Raw genomic sequence first — 17711 nt, forward strand, 5'->3', positions numbered from 1 at the left:
CAAAATAATAGAATTGTACAAGTTTATTTCTATTAAGGGGCATCTTTTGGACAAATGATTTCTTTATAGTCTTTGATGGTTCCAGAGAATTTGTTGAGAACACCACCTTCACAAATCCAGATTTCATTACAAACAGTATTAATAAATCGTTCATCGTGAGAAACAATGATGACACCTCCTTTAAATTCGGCAAGGGCGACTTGTAAAGCATCGATTGATTCCATATCCAAGTGATTAGTAGGCTTTTTTTTTTAAAAAAAAAAAAAAAAAAAAAAAAGGGTTAGCGATTTTTTTTAGAAATGTACAACTTGTTGACACTTACTTCGTCAAGAACCAAAATATGTGGGTTTTGCATACTTAAGCAAGCAAATGCAACTCTGGATTTCTGACCACCAGATAAAGTCTTCATGATTTGAAGACCTACCATACCAGTAATACCAAAGGAACCAAGATGACGACGATATTCTTCTTCTGTCTTACCAGGGAAACGATCTGCCATAAAACCAACAGCACTCTTGGTTAAATCCAATTGATCGATATGGTGTTGTGTAAAGTAAGCAATACGCAAACGACCATTTCGGTGTACTAAACCTTGTGTAGGTTTGTTTTCCTCTGTTAATAGTTTCAACATAGTAGATTTACCAGCACCGTTAGGACCTACAACGGCGATACGGGAGTCCATTCGCAAGTCGATGTTGACATTACGGATAATAGTCTTTTCAGGAGTGTAACCAAAGGTAACTTCGGACATTTGAAGGATAGGAGGCGACAAAGCATCTGGGTTAGGGAATTGGAAGGTAATGAGCTTTTCGTCTTCGGGAAGCTCCAGTACAGGAAGTTTTTCGAGAATTTTAATTTTAGATTGCGCTTGAGGTGCACGCTTTGCATTATATCTCCATCGATCAATGAAATCTTGAAGGTGCTTGCGATATTCTTGCTGCGATTCGTATTCTCTGATTTGTGCTTTGCGTCGTTCTTCTTTAGTTCCATGAAAGTTGGAAAAGTTACCTTTATAGTAATCCAATTTCTCAGAATGCATGTACAAAATATCTGTAGCTACTTCATCCAAAAATTCTCTGTCGTGAGAAACAACCAATAATGTATTTGGCCAAGTCTTGAGATAACTTTCTAACCAAACAATAGCAGGAATCTATACAAGGAATATTTTAATAACAGTGGGTCCTAATTATACCATTTGTTCTTACATCCAACATGTTATCCGGTTCATCAAGCATCAACACATCAGGTTTACAGAACAGAGCACGGGCCAATGAAATTCTCATTCTCCAACCACCAGAGAATTCTCTTGTCGGTCTCTTTTGTTGATCAGGTCCAAAACCAAGACCGGCTAAAATAGCAGAGGCTTTACTTTCGGCCTTATCACTCTCAATATCAGAGAGCTTTGAAAAGACCTCTTGCAATTCTGTGTTCAACTTATTCTTTTCATTTTCTAAGCTTGACTTTTCGTCCTCATCAATATCTTCTCTGCCTTGTTCTGCATCGATAGCAGCCATTCGACTCGTGATATTACGTTCCTTTTCGAGCAAATGTTCACGCCAGACGTCTGCTCGAAGGACCATTTCAACAGCTGGTGTGTCATCTCCTACAACCTATGAATTGTATATGTCAGGACCAACCGATTCAGATACCCCCAAAAAAAAATGACTTACTTCTTGTTCAACATAAAGAATAGAGATATGTTGAGGTACAGCAATCTCACGACGTGCCATAGCTTTCAGCAAAGTTGATTTACCAATACCGTTTTTACCAACAACACCATAACGTCTGCCAAAAGCAAGTGTCAAATTGGCATCTGTCAAGATACGGCGACCAGCAAAGGAAATATCAAAGTTTTCGACCTTGATGTCCTTATTCTTTCCTTTGGTTGTTGTGTAATCAAGAATAGGATTGTAAAGTTTGTATTGTTCTTGCAATGCCTTTTGCTCATCCAATAAACGGGAAGCTTCGTACTCAACCTTCAAATTGCTCTTTTCCTGACGCTTGGCCATCTTTGCAGCAATTTTGGCCTCTGCTTTTCGTAATTTGTCTTGATTCACTTGAGATTGAACGCGGCGACCAGACACATGCTCCAAATCGGCATTACCTCGACTAAAATTGACGGTAGCAGAAAGACTGTTTTGCTGACTCATGTTGACAGAATGCTCCAACTTTGACAGACCCCTTTTGGCATCTGTTTTCTTATTTGCCTGCAGCAAGCTAGATAAGTGTTCGCAGAGTTCATCGATTTTGTCTTCCTCTCCACCTGCATCAATTAAGATCGGCTTCACAAAATCAGCAATGGCATCTTCATCGTCTTCAAAATCGTTTTCTCGCAAATAACCATCAATGTACTCTACAATAGCTTCATCAGCCTCGGGAACTGCTCTTCTAATGAGTTGGATAGACATTCTTCTCCCTTTTTTTTTTATTGGACTGCAGTCGTGAGCTCTAAAAAAGTGACAAAAAAATTTTACATAAAATGTTGAGGCACATCTTGCGAGTATATAAAGGCAGCTAGAATATTCAAATTCCGATGCTCTTCTCATTGATTCCTGACTGCGGCAGAAATGATCTTGCCTTCCCTATCAAGTGATGAACTTTAAAAACGGCTCATTTGTGAGAAGAGTATACAAATATTCATTATTCTCAAAAACGTTGCACCTTTACAAACTTTATAATACAATAGCTAAAAAAAGTAATAAACAAATGCGATATTTATTCCTGAAAATAGTGTCTTGCCAATTGATTACTTTCTTTGCCTATCCTAAAGTTTTTGCTTTATATATGATCGTTTTTACATTTAAACCAAAAGGGAAGTTCATGGGTGATATAAAAGTAGCACAAGTCCTTTTCTGATGTCTTACGGTTAGACATCTTGAGGCAATAGCCAAGCCTTTTTACTAAAAGAGGAATGAACGATGAGTCAACGCAATAGGAAAAAAATATATGCATTGCTGTTTTAATCATTTCTAATACAGCAAAAGACCTACTTTAAGAAACAGATGATGAAAAGGATAGTAGATAGGTTAACTATAAAAGCTGATAAACTATTTTAATATATAAAAAGCAAGAAAAATAAAAAATAATAGTATCACTATTTGTACCCTCTTCTCGAAAGGACTATCCTATGCCTACATCAAAAGTTGCACATAAAAGGTAAAAGAATCTAATTTCTTACTTCAACCACCCTTAAAAAAAAGAGAGAGGGAGAGAGATTACGTAGTATTTTATCTGGATCATACTTCCTTTAGCCCCCAAAGTTGATAACTTTTTAAGAATAAGGCAGAAAGAATCCGACCCCCAACAATGTATATATTGAGCGAACCTCTACAAAAAAGCACCTCAAGAATAAGAAAGAACTGCTCCAGAACTCATTCAAGTTCACCAAAAAAAAGTCTCTATATGGACATCACAAGAAAGATACATGTAAACATTATGAATATTTTTGAATCTGGTAAATAGCAGCAATGAGTTAGAAAAATTCCCCTGTTTCAGTAACATTGAAAGACTTGCCTTTATCCCTCTCCTTTTTTATATATAATGCCATCATTACAAAAAAAGAAAATGACCAAGATGTTCTTTAAACAAAAAAGAAGACTATCGCATTCTATTCTCATCCTTGGCTTTTACCACAACTTGAACTCTAACCAGCATATTACCAGCACGATGACAAAAGCTTTTCTAGTCAAAACCTCCCCACTCGACTTCATTTCTTTCCTATGGCTCATCCATAGGCCTTTGTTCGTATAGAATTGATTTCGACTTTAAATCTTTACACATATTTGATTGTGTCAAAGTCCAGTGGTTGAGAGAGAGAGAGAGAGAGAGTAAGGCAACGCTGAGTCTATTGATTTCATGAGGCGAATTGGTATCGATTTGGTACTATGCTTGTGATTATGCTGAAAAAGAAATCATTGTCTCCTAATTATCAGTGATGAAGAACGTTATCAAATTCTGTTTTTAGGACAAGAATGAAGATTGAAACAGTCAGCTTGTCATCTATCTTTTATAGATATCCAGCCCATGTGAAGCCATTCAAACATACGTTCCTGCTCCTATCTCTTTGTCTTGAGCCGAAATGACAACATCAGACTGAAATGCTTTACCATATAACCTTCATCGGGATCCCAAACGCTATTTTTTCGACTTGTCCAAGTGAATGACATGTCTCTATTCATTAACATCATAGCACCCATGAAAGAGAAACCAACCCGGGTGTGTTTTCTAATGCTTTGCTGAAAAGGGCGGCATCTTTTATGTAGGTCAAAATTGGAATCCGAGTTGTTTGAAGGGCATTTAGCATAGACTTGTAAGACAAGATTGGATCAATGGCATCACCAAAGGTCTCAATGCCCCCCAACTTCAATCGTTCCGTCATGGCCACTTTATTCATCACGCCTTTGTTTGTTTTACTTAAAGAGGGACAGGACCCTTGAAACGTTCCTCATTTTTTGCAATAAACAAAGTGGAGTGAGCAGCGTCCTCGTCGTACGATACGTTGGTTTTCACCAACACGTTTGAATTGTTTCGAATAAACGATAGAATGAAACAAGTTACTTTTGGCAAGCTTTTCTAAAGGAACAGAGAAAACTCAATGGCGTGGGGGGGGGTTTTTTTTTGATGAAAGAATGTGTTTATGTATTGTGTTTTTAATTAATGTAAGAGCTCATACAATCGACTAGATCTTTTTTCTATTGCATACATTAAAAATGAAGGCTGCATGATTTTCATTAGGATCTTTGCTTTTTCACAGAGAGTCAAAAGACCGTCAGTTGAAATGAATGAAAGGGGAGTCGCATCTGTGTTACACATGATGACCATCGTAGAAAAACACTATAGTGAATTTATGATCTATGCTATGTCCATGCTCTCAATGAATTCCCCGAACAACGCTTGCTGCAGCGCCTCTTTGTTTGCTTCGTTTGATCATTCAAAAAGCTTACTGCCAATCATAGCTCAAGTTTAGCTCTTGATGAATGAGGAGAACATGAGCCAGGTTGCTGCTGATTGCAATCCCTGTCTATCCTAATGACCCGGACGGTTTGCAAGAACATGTTGCCGAGTTAAAGAGAGCTTGAAGATATGCAGAAACGACCTGGATTCATCCCTGTCTTGTTTTCGATCGTGGTCATCAAGGCCAATGTCAAGGACGATGAAGGATTGTGCCCATCACCGTGCTTTGTCAGATGGCGAAAATGACAAGCTGGCTCTTGCAGGAGGGAGATGGTCAAGCAAAGGATTCGAATGTGATTGAATTGGAGGAGGACCACGCAGAAGCTGGGGAGACTGAAGGTGTCTCGAGTTGTTTTAAAAGTGTACAAGAAGGAATAAAGATAAAGGTCTGTTTGACATGAAGATGGTAGTGAAATGAAAGATGTAGATTGAGTCCAACGAAATATGAGGTGGTCTTGAATTTTAATCACAGGAGCACCGCATCCCTCCTTCCTTTCCAACTCGCCTGTATTACCACCCTTTCAAATAGACCGTCTGACAAGACGGATTAGCAGCCACCAGGAGGGATGACACAAACTCTAGATGACAAGATGTGCTGTTTCCTCAACGATCGTCCGATCAAAAGTCCTATGGCACCTCACAAAGAAAAATTGAAGTTTTTAAAAGATGAGATGAATCATCCTTGCAGAAAAAAAAGAGAAAAGGATCGCTCGTACTTGTTTTCACAACCATCAACAAACACATCGCATTGGATGTCTACAGATTTCACAAGGCTTTAGGACCATAGGCCATGGTGTTCATTGTGACTATGAATGAATACCGGAGTTTGGTTCTATTTATTTTTTGAAAATTTTTTTTGAAGTAGGAAACTCAAAAGTTTTGAGAACCCTCCTCTTTTTTAGCAATTCGAAATCATATATTAAACAATGGCTGGTATCACCGTTAAGGACGTCAATGCTCATGGTACACTATAACAGAAAACGAATGAAGAAGAGAAGAGGCTCCACTTTCCGACTATTATTTATTCCAAACAAGACCTTTTCTCTCTCTCTTTTTTACATGCGTTTCTTCAACTTTAAATTATTCCATCGTGCGTGTATCTGTATATTTGGATAGACTAGAAAGAGAGAAAAAAAGAAAGAAAGAAAAAAAAAGAGAGAGAGAAAGGTTGGATACTTTTTATATAAAAAAGAAGGCATTCGACAGTATCGACTTGAATGATAGACGGGTGGCTTGGCGCCTTATTCTCTCTTCTCGTTTGCATAGAGACCCTGTTTATACTAAATAGCTTTCTATTAGCCTTCATCAAGGCCTATGCTGCTTATCTCAAGCGTACCGGTAAACTCGAAGTCCCCAAGTGGGTTGACCTTGTCAAGACGGGTACCTTTAAGGAATTAGCTCCTTATGACCCTGACTGGTACTATGTCCGTGCTGGTAAAGCTTTTAGAGTTGAAATCCATTGTTTGATTGACCGATAAAAAAAAAATAATAGCCTCTGTTGCTCGTCATATTTACATTCGCAAGAACGTGGGTGTGGGTGCCTTGAACAAGGTTCACGGTGGCACTGTCAACCGTGGCTCTCGTCCTTCTCACCACGTAGATGCCTCTGGTTCCGTCAACCGTAAGGTCCTTCAATCTTTGGAAAAGATCGGTGTGTTGGAAAAGGACAAGAAGGGGTAAGAAAGATGATGCGATTGACAGTGTATTGACCTTGTTGAACAGTGGCCGTAAGATCACTCAAGATGGTCAACGTGATTTGGATCGTATTGCGATGACTCTTGCTGAAGAATCTGACGAAGAATGAAGGATGCGTTATTGAAAATGTATGTTTGGAAATAAAGACTTGCCTTCTATTTTTTTTATTATAATAAACAAAGGATGTGACACGATAAAAGAAAGTGTGTGTATGTGTGTGTGTGTGTGTCTATTATTTATTTAAAGAAAGAGGAGGTAAAATCATATTTCTTTCCAAAGCAGATGATGTATCATTCCAAAGAAAGGCAGTGAGTGGTCGTGAAATGATGGGTGATGATGACTTTTTATCTTCCAAAAAGGTAGTAGTGGATGGAACAGGAGGAGAATACCAAGGATGATGTTTATTGTGATCCATGGCATGAGTCTATGATTGGATGAATAAATAAAAAGGGGAAAATGAGTGATTATTTATATTTACATTTCTTGATGGAGAACCATGAGCTAAATCATTATAAATCATATAAGTGATATAAGCATGTAAAGCATTTTGCTTTATTTTTGGATTTTGTTTCTAAATCATTTGTTTAGTCCTTGTTTTATTCATTTTTTTTTATTTACCATTGAATGATATTGTCTTGAAAAGTTGTGTTGTTTTGATTCCTATTTATTTATTTATTAAATACACACACACACACACACACACACACACACATACACACATAGGTACCTTTGTATCACGTGGATGATATGGATTGCTTAGTGAAATCTTAAAATCCGCTTTTCAGACAACCTCTTCTTTTCTCTTGAACCTTCAACTACTTCTGCTGCAGCCATCAAAAGCATCATTGGATCATTTTTTAATGGATTGTTGTTATTTTGATTGGCTTGTACAACAGCTTCTATTTTTAATTTAGATTGACAACTTTTTTAGAAATTCAAATTACCTTTGACTAAAGATGGCTTTCTTTGTTTATTGGGTAAGACGACAATTGTTTTTTCTTCTTCAACCACAGTGGATGACATCTTTCTTTTTTCCTATATTTTCCCAAAAATAAATTAAAAAAGGGAACCCTTTTTTTATATTAATTATTATTACATGTATCATTGTCTTTTCTTTTTCTCCCTAAACAAATAATAAAGTTTTAATATCATCTTTTTATAAAATAAATAAACCTTTTTTGAAGGAGGATGATGATTATTATTATGATTAGCTAATGCGATTAAAATACAACTTGCTTCACAATCCATTTTATCCAAAGAAGCATAATTTAACAATCGATGTGCCATATCTGTTGAAGCTGCTTTTAATGCTGTGTGAAGTAAGAAACTATTGTCTCTTTCTGAAGAAGAACGTGGTTGAACTTTTGGATAATATTCTGTACTTGCTGAAGCACGGTGAGTTTTAACTAGTGACATTATCAAAACAGAAATAATGATTTGAAAAAAGAGAGAAAAGAAAATAAAAAAAAAGTAAAATAAAAATAATAAAAAAGAGAAAAAAAAAAAAAAAAGTTACAATGTTTCTTCATTTTAGCCCTTATTTTTCTGTTGTTGTTCCGTTTGTTTGGTAAAACGTTTCACAAGGGAAATGCCAAAAGATTTTGTCGTATTTCCTGACGTAAATCTTTTTTTTTTTTTTATTATAAATAGGAGAATGAATTGAGGTTTGCTTATCTTTTTTTTTTAGAGTTTTATAAATAGAGAGCATGTGTCTATGTCACTCAATACACTTATGAATCCTTTGTCAATTAAAAGAAAGAGAGAGAGAATACGATAGGATACCAATGAATATTCTCTTACCTTGTATTAAACACTCCATTTATTTTATCCCTCAGCCAAATCAAAAAAAAGAATACAATTCATTGTACAACCAATTGTCATATTGAGATAAAAAAAGCCTTGAATTCATCTATCCAATCCTTTGTTCTCCCTACAAACATTAAATAGGATTTATTTTCATCATCTATTCTCTCTCTCTCTCTCTCTCTCTCTCTCTTTTGGTTCATTGGATATAATACTTTATTTTCATCTCATTTTGATTTACATTCTATTTACATAGTCTATAAATGATTCTCTCTTTTTTGAATTCAATCTTATCAAAAGGTCTATAAGCGTCACAAAGTAATTCAAACTCATTTTGAATTCTTTACAAACATCCTCTCTTCGATTCCTCAGGGCAACCAATTGACACAGGTTGAACACACTTCTTTAGAATTTCCTGCAATGTGGCCTGACTTACCCTTCAGGTATCTCCGCATCATTTTTTTGATTATTCAATTCTCACATGTTTAAAGCCATCTTTTTTTTTTTTGCAGTAGCCTTTACAAGCTCAAATCGATTGAATCTTCATGTATTAAATTTGTAGCAATTGTTTATATAAAAAAGAAAGCAAACGAGTTCCTTCATCCTTTACCAAACCAATTCTTATTTTAACCTTGCTATGATTAAATAAAGCCATGTACATCTTCAAGTCTGACCTAATCATAGATCAATAGAGCATGTCTCTTTTAAAGTACTAATTATTTATATCCTATTCAACTAGAAGGATAATAGCATCATATGATTATGTATTCTATTGGTATAGTCAGTCTTAAGCTTGTTCATAATTGATTCATTTCAAAGACACATGCTATCTGTCCCACCCGTAGGGATCTCTTCATCTCAACCTTACCCTATCGATTTGTAGGCTTTCTGTAAACGTCTTTGTCCTCCAGCAAGTCAATCCTTGGCTGCATAAATATCAACGCGTTCAGTCACAAGCTGAATGTAGAGAGGACAGTGAACTTTGTACTTTGCAGGACAACCCATCTTGATTTCTTTTTCATCATTTGAAGGCCTCCATACTGCCCCTTTCTCATCATCTTTACCACGATTTCTTACCTGCACAATCAAATGCTTTACAAGCTGCAAAGTACACCACCTAAAGTGAACGTCATCAACTGAGTTCATTATAAAAAATTTTGGAAGCCATTTATGCACTTTTTTTTTTTTTTTTTCTTCTTTAAAAAATCAATGAGCACACCAGTCATATTGGATGAAGATACCTACACTGAAGCAATCAGCTTCATCATTGAAAGAGACTTCTTTCCAAATTTAGCGAAAATGAAGGCTCAACAAAATTACATGGAAGCTCAACAATCAGGCACTTTATCTGATTTTCAAAATGTAAGCAAAGCATTGCGAGACTTGAATAAACCCAAAAAAGGCATGAATATATATAAAAAAAAGAACTGATGTATAGAATACCTTTTGAAAGAGCCGTGTATCCCACCGTAGCTAACTCTTTCTTTTTAAAAAAAAAAATAGAAAAGAACAGTGACCAATCTGTTAATTATTATTTTGAACAAGAACCTGAACTTCGAGACAGAGTGAATCTTGACTTATCACTTGATCAATTCCAAACGCTGTACACAAGGTAAAAACAGCAGCAAAAACGCATTTATTACTTTCACCATTCTCATCTAAATATTTACAATAGTGAAGATAATGCTTCGTTTACTGATATATTGGAAAAAGCAAATCAAAAAGCAAAAGAAAAGAATAAATGGTTTTTTGATAAAGAATCAAATCAGCTTCGAATCACAGGTGGTTCAGAGACGGTTCAACTCATAGAGGGACCTATGGGCTGGAAATATAAAGCTAGAAATGCTTTGATGTATTATCCTGAAGGTAAAAGCGAAACATGGATAAAGGAGAACGATGCAAGAGGACAGCCTAGGGCAATTGCTCATGGAAATACAGACTTGGTAACACTACCACAAGAGGTAAAAGCAGTAAAATAAAACGGCAACTGAGCTTATCTTTTTTGTCCAATACATCAACAGAATAAAGACAATTCATTAAAAGCACCTTTGGATATCGCTGCAGCCAAAGGCAATCTCACTCCCTGGACTCAACTCAATATCCATGATCAGCATGCTACGAGCGACGCCTCGCCCTCATTAAGAGGTTACCAATTAGTAGAATCAACCCCTCGTTTAAGCCCTTCACGTGTTGGTACACCAGAGATGACTTGGGGTTCGATTGAAGGAACGCCGATGCTGATAGAGGGTTCTGCGACACCTGGTCCAAGGTTTTCTTTACCCAAGATATCCAGAAGAGAAGAATTGGGTATGAAGTTATCCGAAAGGGCCTCAAGAGCCTATCGCAAAAAGACAAATGAAAGAAACACAAAGGGAACACCAAGGACTGGGTAAGTTAAACATGGTATACACTGGGAACCTTATTAACAGGGGATTTTTTTTTTTAAAAAAAAAAGAGCTGGATTGTTATCACCCGCTGCACAGCATCTACTTCGCAAAAGTCAAAATTCACCTCACTTGCAAAAGAATGCTTTCGGAAATGCGTTGAGAAGTGCTTACAGCTCATCTCCTTTACGTGCTGGATCAAGTGTTAGAAGACCAGGAGCGACACCTACTCCCGTCCCATTATTTCGTGCAGGCGCTACGCCTTTAGGAAAAGAGCTTAAAAAACAGTAGCTGTAAATGTTGAGTCTTTGATGTGTATGCGTCTATTGTCTCTGAATGCGTATGTGTATATATGAATAAAAAAAAAAGATGTGTGCGGCATCTATTGTTTGCATTAGAATTAGAATTATTTTTATCCACCTTCTTTTCCCTCTCCTTATTCTACTGGATTTATAGGATCAACATGATACTGTTGTTAGAATTTAGAACATAAAACTCTGGTTCAAGTCTATTTCTTTTATAGACACAGTTCTCACCACAGATGGATTACATGTCTCTATGTCTCTTGGCACGGTCAGTCAACCCTTCATGGAGTACATGGCGAAGTTCAAGAAAGGCCTTTGATCGTATTACATCAAAACTTTTTGTTGACCATCCAATTCTTTAAAAGTTACATGTGGTAGTAGGAAAGAAAAGGGAGATAGGATGAGTAGGAGAGAAAGCATGATCGACAGAGCCCTTTATCCAATTTATCACTGGACAAACACCTGGGTTATATAATAAGCATGAATCAACCATCAAAAAACACAAAGTTGGATGGCTTCCTTCTTGGACCTATCCACTCTTGACCAAATAATTCAACGACAAATTAAATTTGAAACTTCTTTCCTACATGATCAACAACACATAGCTAGTCCCAACCTCTTTTATAACTCTTTTTGAAAGAATAGAAAAGTGTCATACTAAAATCAAAAGTCGCTTCTCAAAGAAAGCTTTGGTCTTTAAAAAGTATCGTATCCTTGGTGATTCTTACCCTCTCTCTCTCTTTTTTTTTTACAGCATCACTTTAATAAACTAAAAGTAATGCTAGTAAACAAAAAAAAAAAACTATAAAATATTTCACATCTCTCTCTAGTAAAGTTGAAGCTTACTCTGCAGCCAGTGGTTTAGTTCTCCAATTAGAAGGGTCTTCTATGGCAATTCAAATAAACTTCATTTGTGTAGTCAATAGAACTGGATTTAGATCTACTCTGGTTACAAAGCAAAATAAACCAATGGTCTCATTATCATCCTTGTTCTTACACGTGTTATGATTTATTTACTGTCAAAGGGTAGTTTAATTCACTACAAAGCTTTCTGTCCTTCCTTTTAAGTAGCGAATTATAAATAACAAAGTATATCCAGTTGTTTGTTTACAATGTTTATAAGTTTCAGACAAAACAAAACTACGTTATCATCTTATGCCATCTTTAAACCTGTCCATCCTACGTTCAAAATCTGTTTGATTCTATGTGGTTGCTACATTGAAATGACACAACAAAATAATTTAACGCCTTTCGCATTTTATCGTTAATGATGTGCTCGCTCATTGGTAGTTATATGGATAGTTACAGATACTGTTGTATCATTGGTAGCTCTTTCACATATTGCATTTGTGCTATTCTTGCTCTATTGTACATCTTTACTTCTAGCTTGTGCTATCTTTTCTAGTGTGCTGGCTTTCTTATGGTTCCTTGATCCTGGATAGCATGTTTGTGTCTCAAATGCTATCATAAGTATATAGAGCCCCTTTTGATGTAGGCAGTGGAAGTCTAGGTCTGTAAATCTCTTCACTGTTTCCACAGTCAAAATGTATTGACGGCTAAAGTATAAACTTTCCATCTGGCTTACAGTGGCCTCCTATAAATTGATTTGGATGTACAAAAGCTACTGCTTGTATAGCACGTATGCTGTTTTTTAATCAATTTTTCTTATATTCAATTTTACGCAAGGCCCAAGTAACAAATGATGTGTCTACGTTAGCGTAAAAAAATGGTACGAATAACGCAAAGCTTCTTTTCCACCTGTGGCAGATGCCTTTTGTCGACATCATAAATCGCATTTACTATTTCATGTTGAGTTTCCTGCATGTAATATATCTTGTTTAACAATCCCACTTGGAAAGCAAGTAGAAAATACAATTAATCCGGTATTCACAGTGAAGATGAGTTGCAATACATGGCTGTTGGAGATGCTTCCATGACAAAAAAAAAGCAAGAGTGATGAAGAATTATGATGTCAATTAATAATTCTAAAGCCAAAGACTTTTGTCAGAAAGATTTCAAGGCTATTTATATTAGTTCAAACAGGACCTGGGGTTACATGGCAAAAAATAGCACTACCGATCTAATTTGACATGAATAAGAAAAACCCCTATGAACTAATGTTAACTACAAATCGTTTAGAAATAAACTGAAACTTGGTTATCCAGGATAATAACTGATTACCATGACATATTCTTATCTAAAGTCATTTTTAAGAATTTGGTAAAGTAAGACTGCATTTTGTTGATATTTTAGAAAATGACACTGTTTCCCCATAAAAAATGGTGATAATGCTAACAACGAATACAGAGGTTGGTGATCCTTCATCGTCTTTTCAGTTGTGTGGTTGGAGATTAAGAAACATTCTCTAACTCATTGAATGCAAATGATTTCAACTAATGAATAGCATAGCAATAGATACATTTGAAGGCTTGAAGTAACATCTTTAGACGACATTTGCCTGTACTGAAGATAAAGGACAATAACAGGTTACTATATCAATTGCATATGTTGAAGCAGTAATGAATCATTCATTATGCAAATGCATGGCTAGTTACTTGTTGATTTTTCGATCAGGATAGGAGATAGCGAGATTTGAATAGCAGAGCAAAGAAAATAAGGTATATCGGATCGCGTATTGTCTTTTTTGTTCAATAGCATCAGCAGTGTATGTAGTATCAGGTACCATCCAACAGAGATTTGGTAATGAAATCAATAATAGAGAAAATGAGGAGTAATAAAAAGCACGACTAGTAGTTATAAAACAAGATAGAACAAAGACTAACATGCGCCGAATAATATTCAGAAAGGTAGGAAATAAGAAAATCAAAGTGACAGCACAAACTTTGTTATCACGACAACTTGAGATAAAAGTACTACTGCTCGTTCTTTTTTCAGTATATGTCACAACAAACCATTATTTAAATGAGGTTATATTTCAAAATGACTATATCCTTCAATAACAACAAAAGTGAATATATTCCTTCTCTTCTACATGTTACGTCTGCTCTTTCATTACACAATGTTATTTCTTTAAAGCAAAATAAAAACAAATAAAAAAAGCATAATATTATATTTAATAGCGAGTAAAAATGAAAGTGGTGGTGATGCCATGTAAAAGAGTAAATAAAAACTTTAAAAGCGCTAAAAGTTATAAGATAAAGAGATATATATCAATCTTCATAATATTTTAAAGCTATTGTATATACTTCTTCAAAGAAGACGTAATACCATCACACGATTATATATCAAAGGTTATTCTAACAATAAAAAGCATGAGGTTTCACAAGGAGAGTTGCATTAAAAAAGCACAAGACAATGTATAAGTTGATTGATTATAAATCTTAAACCAATCTTACAAATATAAAAGCATAATAATCAGGTATAGGCTTTTAATTAATAATCAATTGAAAAATGCTTTGACTATGAAATCGTTTGTACAACGACATTATGATTCAACTAAATTTGAATTGACGCCATAAAAACATTATTAATCAACTCCTACTCTATCTGGATTTATATATAAACCTGTCATTTTCTCTCTTTTTTTTTTTTTAAACAATAAAAATGTCTTCTGGTAAAAACAAAAAAAATAAGCATTGTAGCATAAATAAACTCTTTATGTTGTACTAGATAAAATTACCTTTTACAACGCTATCATCTGTCCCTACGCACAACGTGCTGCTATCGCTTTAAAAGAAGTTGGTGCTGAATATGAGAAGGTTGAAATTGATTTAAGTAATAAACCAGATTGGTAGGAAGGATCCCTTTAATGTTGGAAAAATTGTATCTAACGCAGTGTGTACTACCTAGGTACCACAAAATCAACCCGGAATTGAAAGTTCCAGCATTTACAATTGGTGATCAAAGCATTGCGGAATCTTTGGTCATTATTGAGTATATTAACGACCGCTTCCCAGAGAAAAAGTGAGTTGTGTGCACATACAAAAGTCCTTTCAATCTTATTAATATCTTTTTGTAGTTTATTACCCAAAGATCCTTTGAAGCGTGCCTATATTCGTTATTTTATCGAAATCTTTTCTTCTAAAGTAAACAGCGAGTTCTTCAAATTCATTTTCAATATCAAGGAAGAAAATGCTCGTATAGAATATGAAAAAAATATCGGTGCTTCTTTTGAACGTGTAAGGAGAATGCTTACAAATTTGTATACTTGACTAAAGCATTTGTGTATAGCTTAATGAGCTTTTGGTTCAACAATCACCTTCTGGACCTTATTTCCTTGGTAATGAATATTCTCTTGCAGACATTGCCGTTGCACCTTTCGTTGCTCGTATAAAGGGATTCAATAAACTCTTTTTGGATGGATATGAGATTGAAGCCCTCAAGAAATTTCCCAGACTCGCTGAATTTTTTGATGCTATTACAGACAGACCTTCTTTTAAAGAGACCTATTGTGGAGATCAAGCCTATATTGATGTTTTAAACAAAAGATTCAACATTGTCAAGAAATAAAAGCATTTTTTTTATCGACTTGCTTTCTAGATTTAAAATGATTGAGTAGTTGTAAACTGTAGTTTTTAAAAACAATCAGACCACCAGTTAAACTTTATGGCCTGCACAACACATATCAATTTATAATGGGCGGTATATCTTTTATTCAGGCATATTATTTGTTTTAACGAATCAGAAGTCTTTATATCCTAATTTGACTCAAAAATCTCACGGTGTTCACTGCAGAAAACAAAGACCACACTAACAGCTCCGAAAATCAAGCCTTCGTGACCTTTATTACTTTCGGAGCTTATCGGTAGACCCCTTCTACTAAATCGTCTCCTTTTAAATTTGCTTGGTTCTGTCATTTTCTTTTTTTTTTTTTATATTAATATATCTAGAGATCATAGTTTGAATGACTTCAATATCTACACAAACACACTTTAAAACTATTGAAAATACCCCTTCTGCTTTTAAAGTAGCAGCAAAAGAATCAAAATCATATGTTCATTTCGTAGCAGGAGGGTAAGAAAAAAAAAATTGAAAGCCGACTCTTGACAGCATGTAATAACCGCAACTCTATATAGGGTAGGTGGTCTTATAGGTGCTGTTTGTACTTCACCACTTGATGTTGTTAAGACTAGACTTCAGGTATGCATTCATTTTAGATAGTTGTGCATAAAATATTAATCAAGTATAACAGTCAACGTTTTATCAACAAGCGATGGGTGCATCTAACCTTCATAAAAGAGGATTTATCTTTGGCCATTTTATGGAAACAGGAAGATTATTAATGTATGATGCTCATTGTATAATTAATGCATGTTTATTAACGAATTTGGGTTCATTGTACATAGGCGAATTAACCAGGTAGAAGGATTTAGAGCATATTTTAAAGGATTAGGGCCCAATCTGGTTGGTGTGATCCCTGCACGATCTATAAATTTCTTCACTTATGGAAATGGCAAAAAGATATATACCGAATTAAATCATGGCAAAGAAACAGCTGCCGTTCATCTTGTCTCCGCAGCCACAGCAGGTAAGATAAAAATAAAGCCCCTGTTGTAAGAAAAAGTAAAACAAAAAACTAATCATAAATTTGAAGGTGTTGTTACTGCAACGGCAACAAATCCTATATGGGTAATCAAAACACGATTACAACTACAAGGAAATGGTATCAATAGATACAAAGGAAGTTTGGATTGTCTCCTTCACATTCTTCGTGAAGAAGGAATTAAAGGATTATACAAGGGAATGAGTGCCTCATATTTAGGTGTGGCTGAAGGAACGATACAATGGGTTATTTATGAAAATCTAAAAAGAAGATGGAGCGTACCCAAAGAGCAAATCCAATATAACGAAAAGCTCATAGGTGGAAAGACAATCCAAGACTGGGCAGGACACCTTGGAGCAGCAGCCACTTCCAAATTTGTTGCTGCTTGTATTGCTTATCCACATGAAGTTATTCGAACAAGATTGAGACAACCAGCAGAGAACGGTATTATTAAGTATACTGGACTATGGCAATGCTTACGATTAGTCGCTAAAGAAGAAGGCATTGCTGCATTATATGGCGGCATGACAGCTCATTTATTAAGGGTTGTGCCCAATGCTGCTATTATGTTCTTCTGCTATGAGGCTATTGTTCAAAAATTCGGTCATTAGTTAGATAATATTTAAGCTAGCAATTAGGATATTTTTCCAAAAAAAAACAATTGTAAATAAACAATCCATGTAATATTTTTAAAATCATTAATCAATCAATACAGACCTTAATACATTTATGTAAGAAAATGATTTTCGACTATAGTTCTGTTATGTAAGAAAACTCATGTTGTATACGTTTGTAAATGTTTTTGCGTTTATCATGAAAAAATTTAGACAATTCATGTTCTATTTATGCAAACTCAAGCAGTATAGTTATAGAATGGCGAATGAGTATATAATTACACAGTATATATCTACCCCTAGTGTATCTGAATTGAACATAATTCAGATTTTATAAATCATATAAGGGTAAAGATAACAATAGCGTGTGTTTTTCTAATTCTTTACAAAAATCGCATAATGAGTATCTTTGGAGTAAAATTATACTGAATGTAATCCAATAAGACGCCATTAA

At 35.2% G+C, this 17711-nt stretch overlaps 6 protein-coding genes across 6 annotated transcripts; 4 read left to right on the forward strand and 2 right to left on the reverse strand.

The window, feature by feature from the left end:
- Positions 1–32: 32 nt before the first annotated feature.
- RO3G_14239 (uncharacterized protein) lies at positions 33–2408 on the reverse strand (the record flags this gene model as incomplete). The annotated part of the gene is made up of 4 exons (XM_067668823.1): positions 33–242; positions 323–1150; positions 1206–1610; positions 1671–2408. 4 exons carry the CDS (start codon positions 2406–2408, stop codon positions 33–35), a joined length of 2181 nt encoding a protein of 726 aa, XP_067524924.1.
- Positions 2409–5879: 3471 nt separating this feature from the next.
- On the forward strand, positions 5880–6757 carry RO3G_14240 (40S ribosomal protein eS19; the record flags this gene model as incomplete). Its single annotated transcript, XM_067668824.1, has 4 exons — positions 5880–5916; positions 6253–6387; positions 6446–6629; positions 6676–6757. The coding sequence occupies 4 exons, from the start codon at positions 5880–5882 to the stop codon at positions 6755–6757; spliced, it is 438 nt and encodes a 145-aa protein (XP_067524925.1).
- A 123-nt stretch (positions 6758–6880) lies between these two features.
- RO3G_14241 (uncharacterized protein) lies at positions 6881–8064 on the reverse strand (the record flags this gene model as incomplete). The annotated part of the gene is made up of 7 exons (XM_067668825.1): positions 6881–7072; positions 7127–7219; positions 7267–7308; positions 7468–7547; positions 7593–7683; positions 7745–7771; positions 7822–8064. 7 exons carry the CDS (start codon positions 8062–8064, stop codon positions 6881–6883), a joined length of 768 nt encoding a protein of 255 aa, XP_067524926.1.
- Positions 8065–9660: 1596 nt separating this feature from the next.
- RO3G_14242 (uncharacterized protein) lies at positions 9661–11126 on the forward strand (the record flags this gene model as incomplete). Its single annotated transcript, XM_067668826.1, has 5 exons — positions 9661–9813; positions 9960–10063; positions 10127–10412; positions 10473–10840; positions 10907–11126. The coding sequence occupies 5 exons, from the start codon at positions 9661–9663 to the stop codon at positions 11124–11126; spliced, it is 1131 nt and encodes a 376-aa protein (XP_067524927.1).
- A 3578-nt stretch (positions 11127–14704) lies between these two features.
- Positions 14705–15610, forward strand: RO3G_14243 (uncharacterized protein; the record flags this gene model as incomplete). Its single annotated transcript, XM_067668827.1, has 5 exons — positions 14705–14714; positions 14771–14891; positions 15008–15034; positions 15120–15279; positions 15332–15610. The coding sequence occupies 5 exons, from the start codon at positions 14705–14707 to the stop codon at positions 15608–15610; spliced, it is 597 nt and encodes a 198-aa protein (XP_067524928.1).
- A 703-nt stretch (positions 15611–16313) lies between these two features.
- Positions 16314–17254, forward strand: RO3G_14244 (uncharacterized protein; the record flags this gene model as incomplete). The annotated part of the gene is made up of 3 exons (XM_067668828.1): positions 16314–16398; positions 16494–16628; positions 16695–17254. The coding sequence occupies 3 exons, from the start codon at positions 16314–16316 to the stop codon at positions 17252–17254; spliced, it is 780 nt and encodes a 259-aa protein (XP_067524929.1).
- Between the last annotated feature and the right edge of the window lie 457 nt (positions 17255–17711).

Source organism: Rhizopus delemar, genomic scaffold (assembly GCF_000149305.1).
Source record: "Rhizopus delemar RA 99-880 supercont3.13 genomic scaffold, whole genome shotgun sequence".
NCBI lineage: Eukaryota > Fungi > Mucoromycota > Mucoromycetes > Mucorales > Rhizopodaceae > Rhizopus > Rhizopus delemar.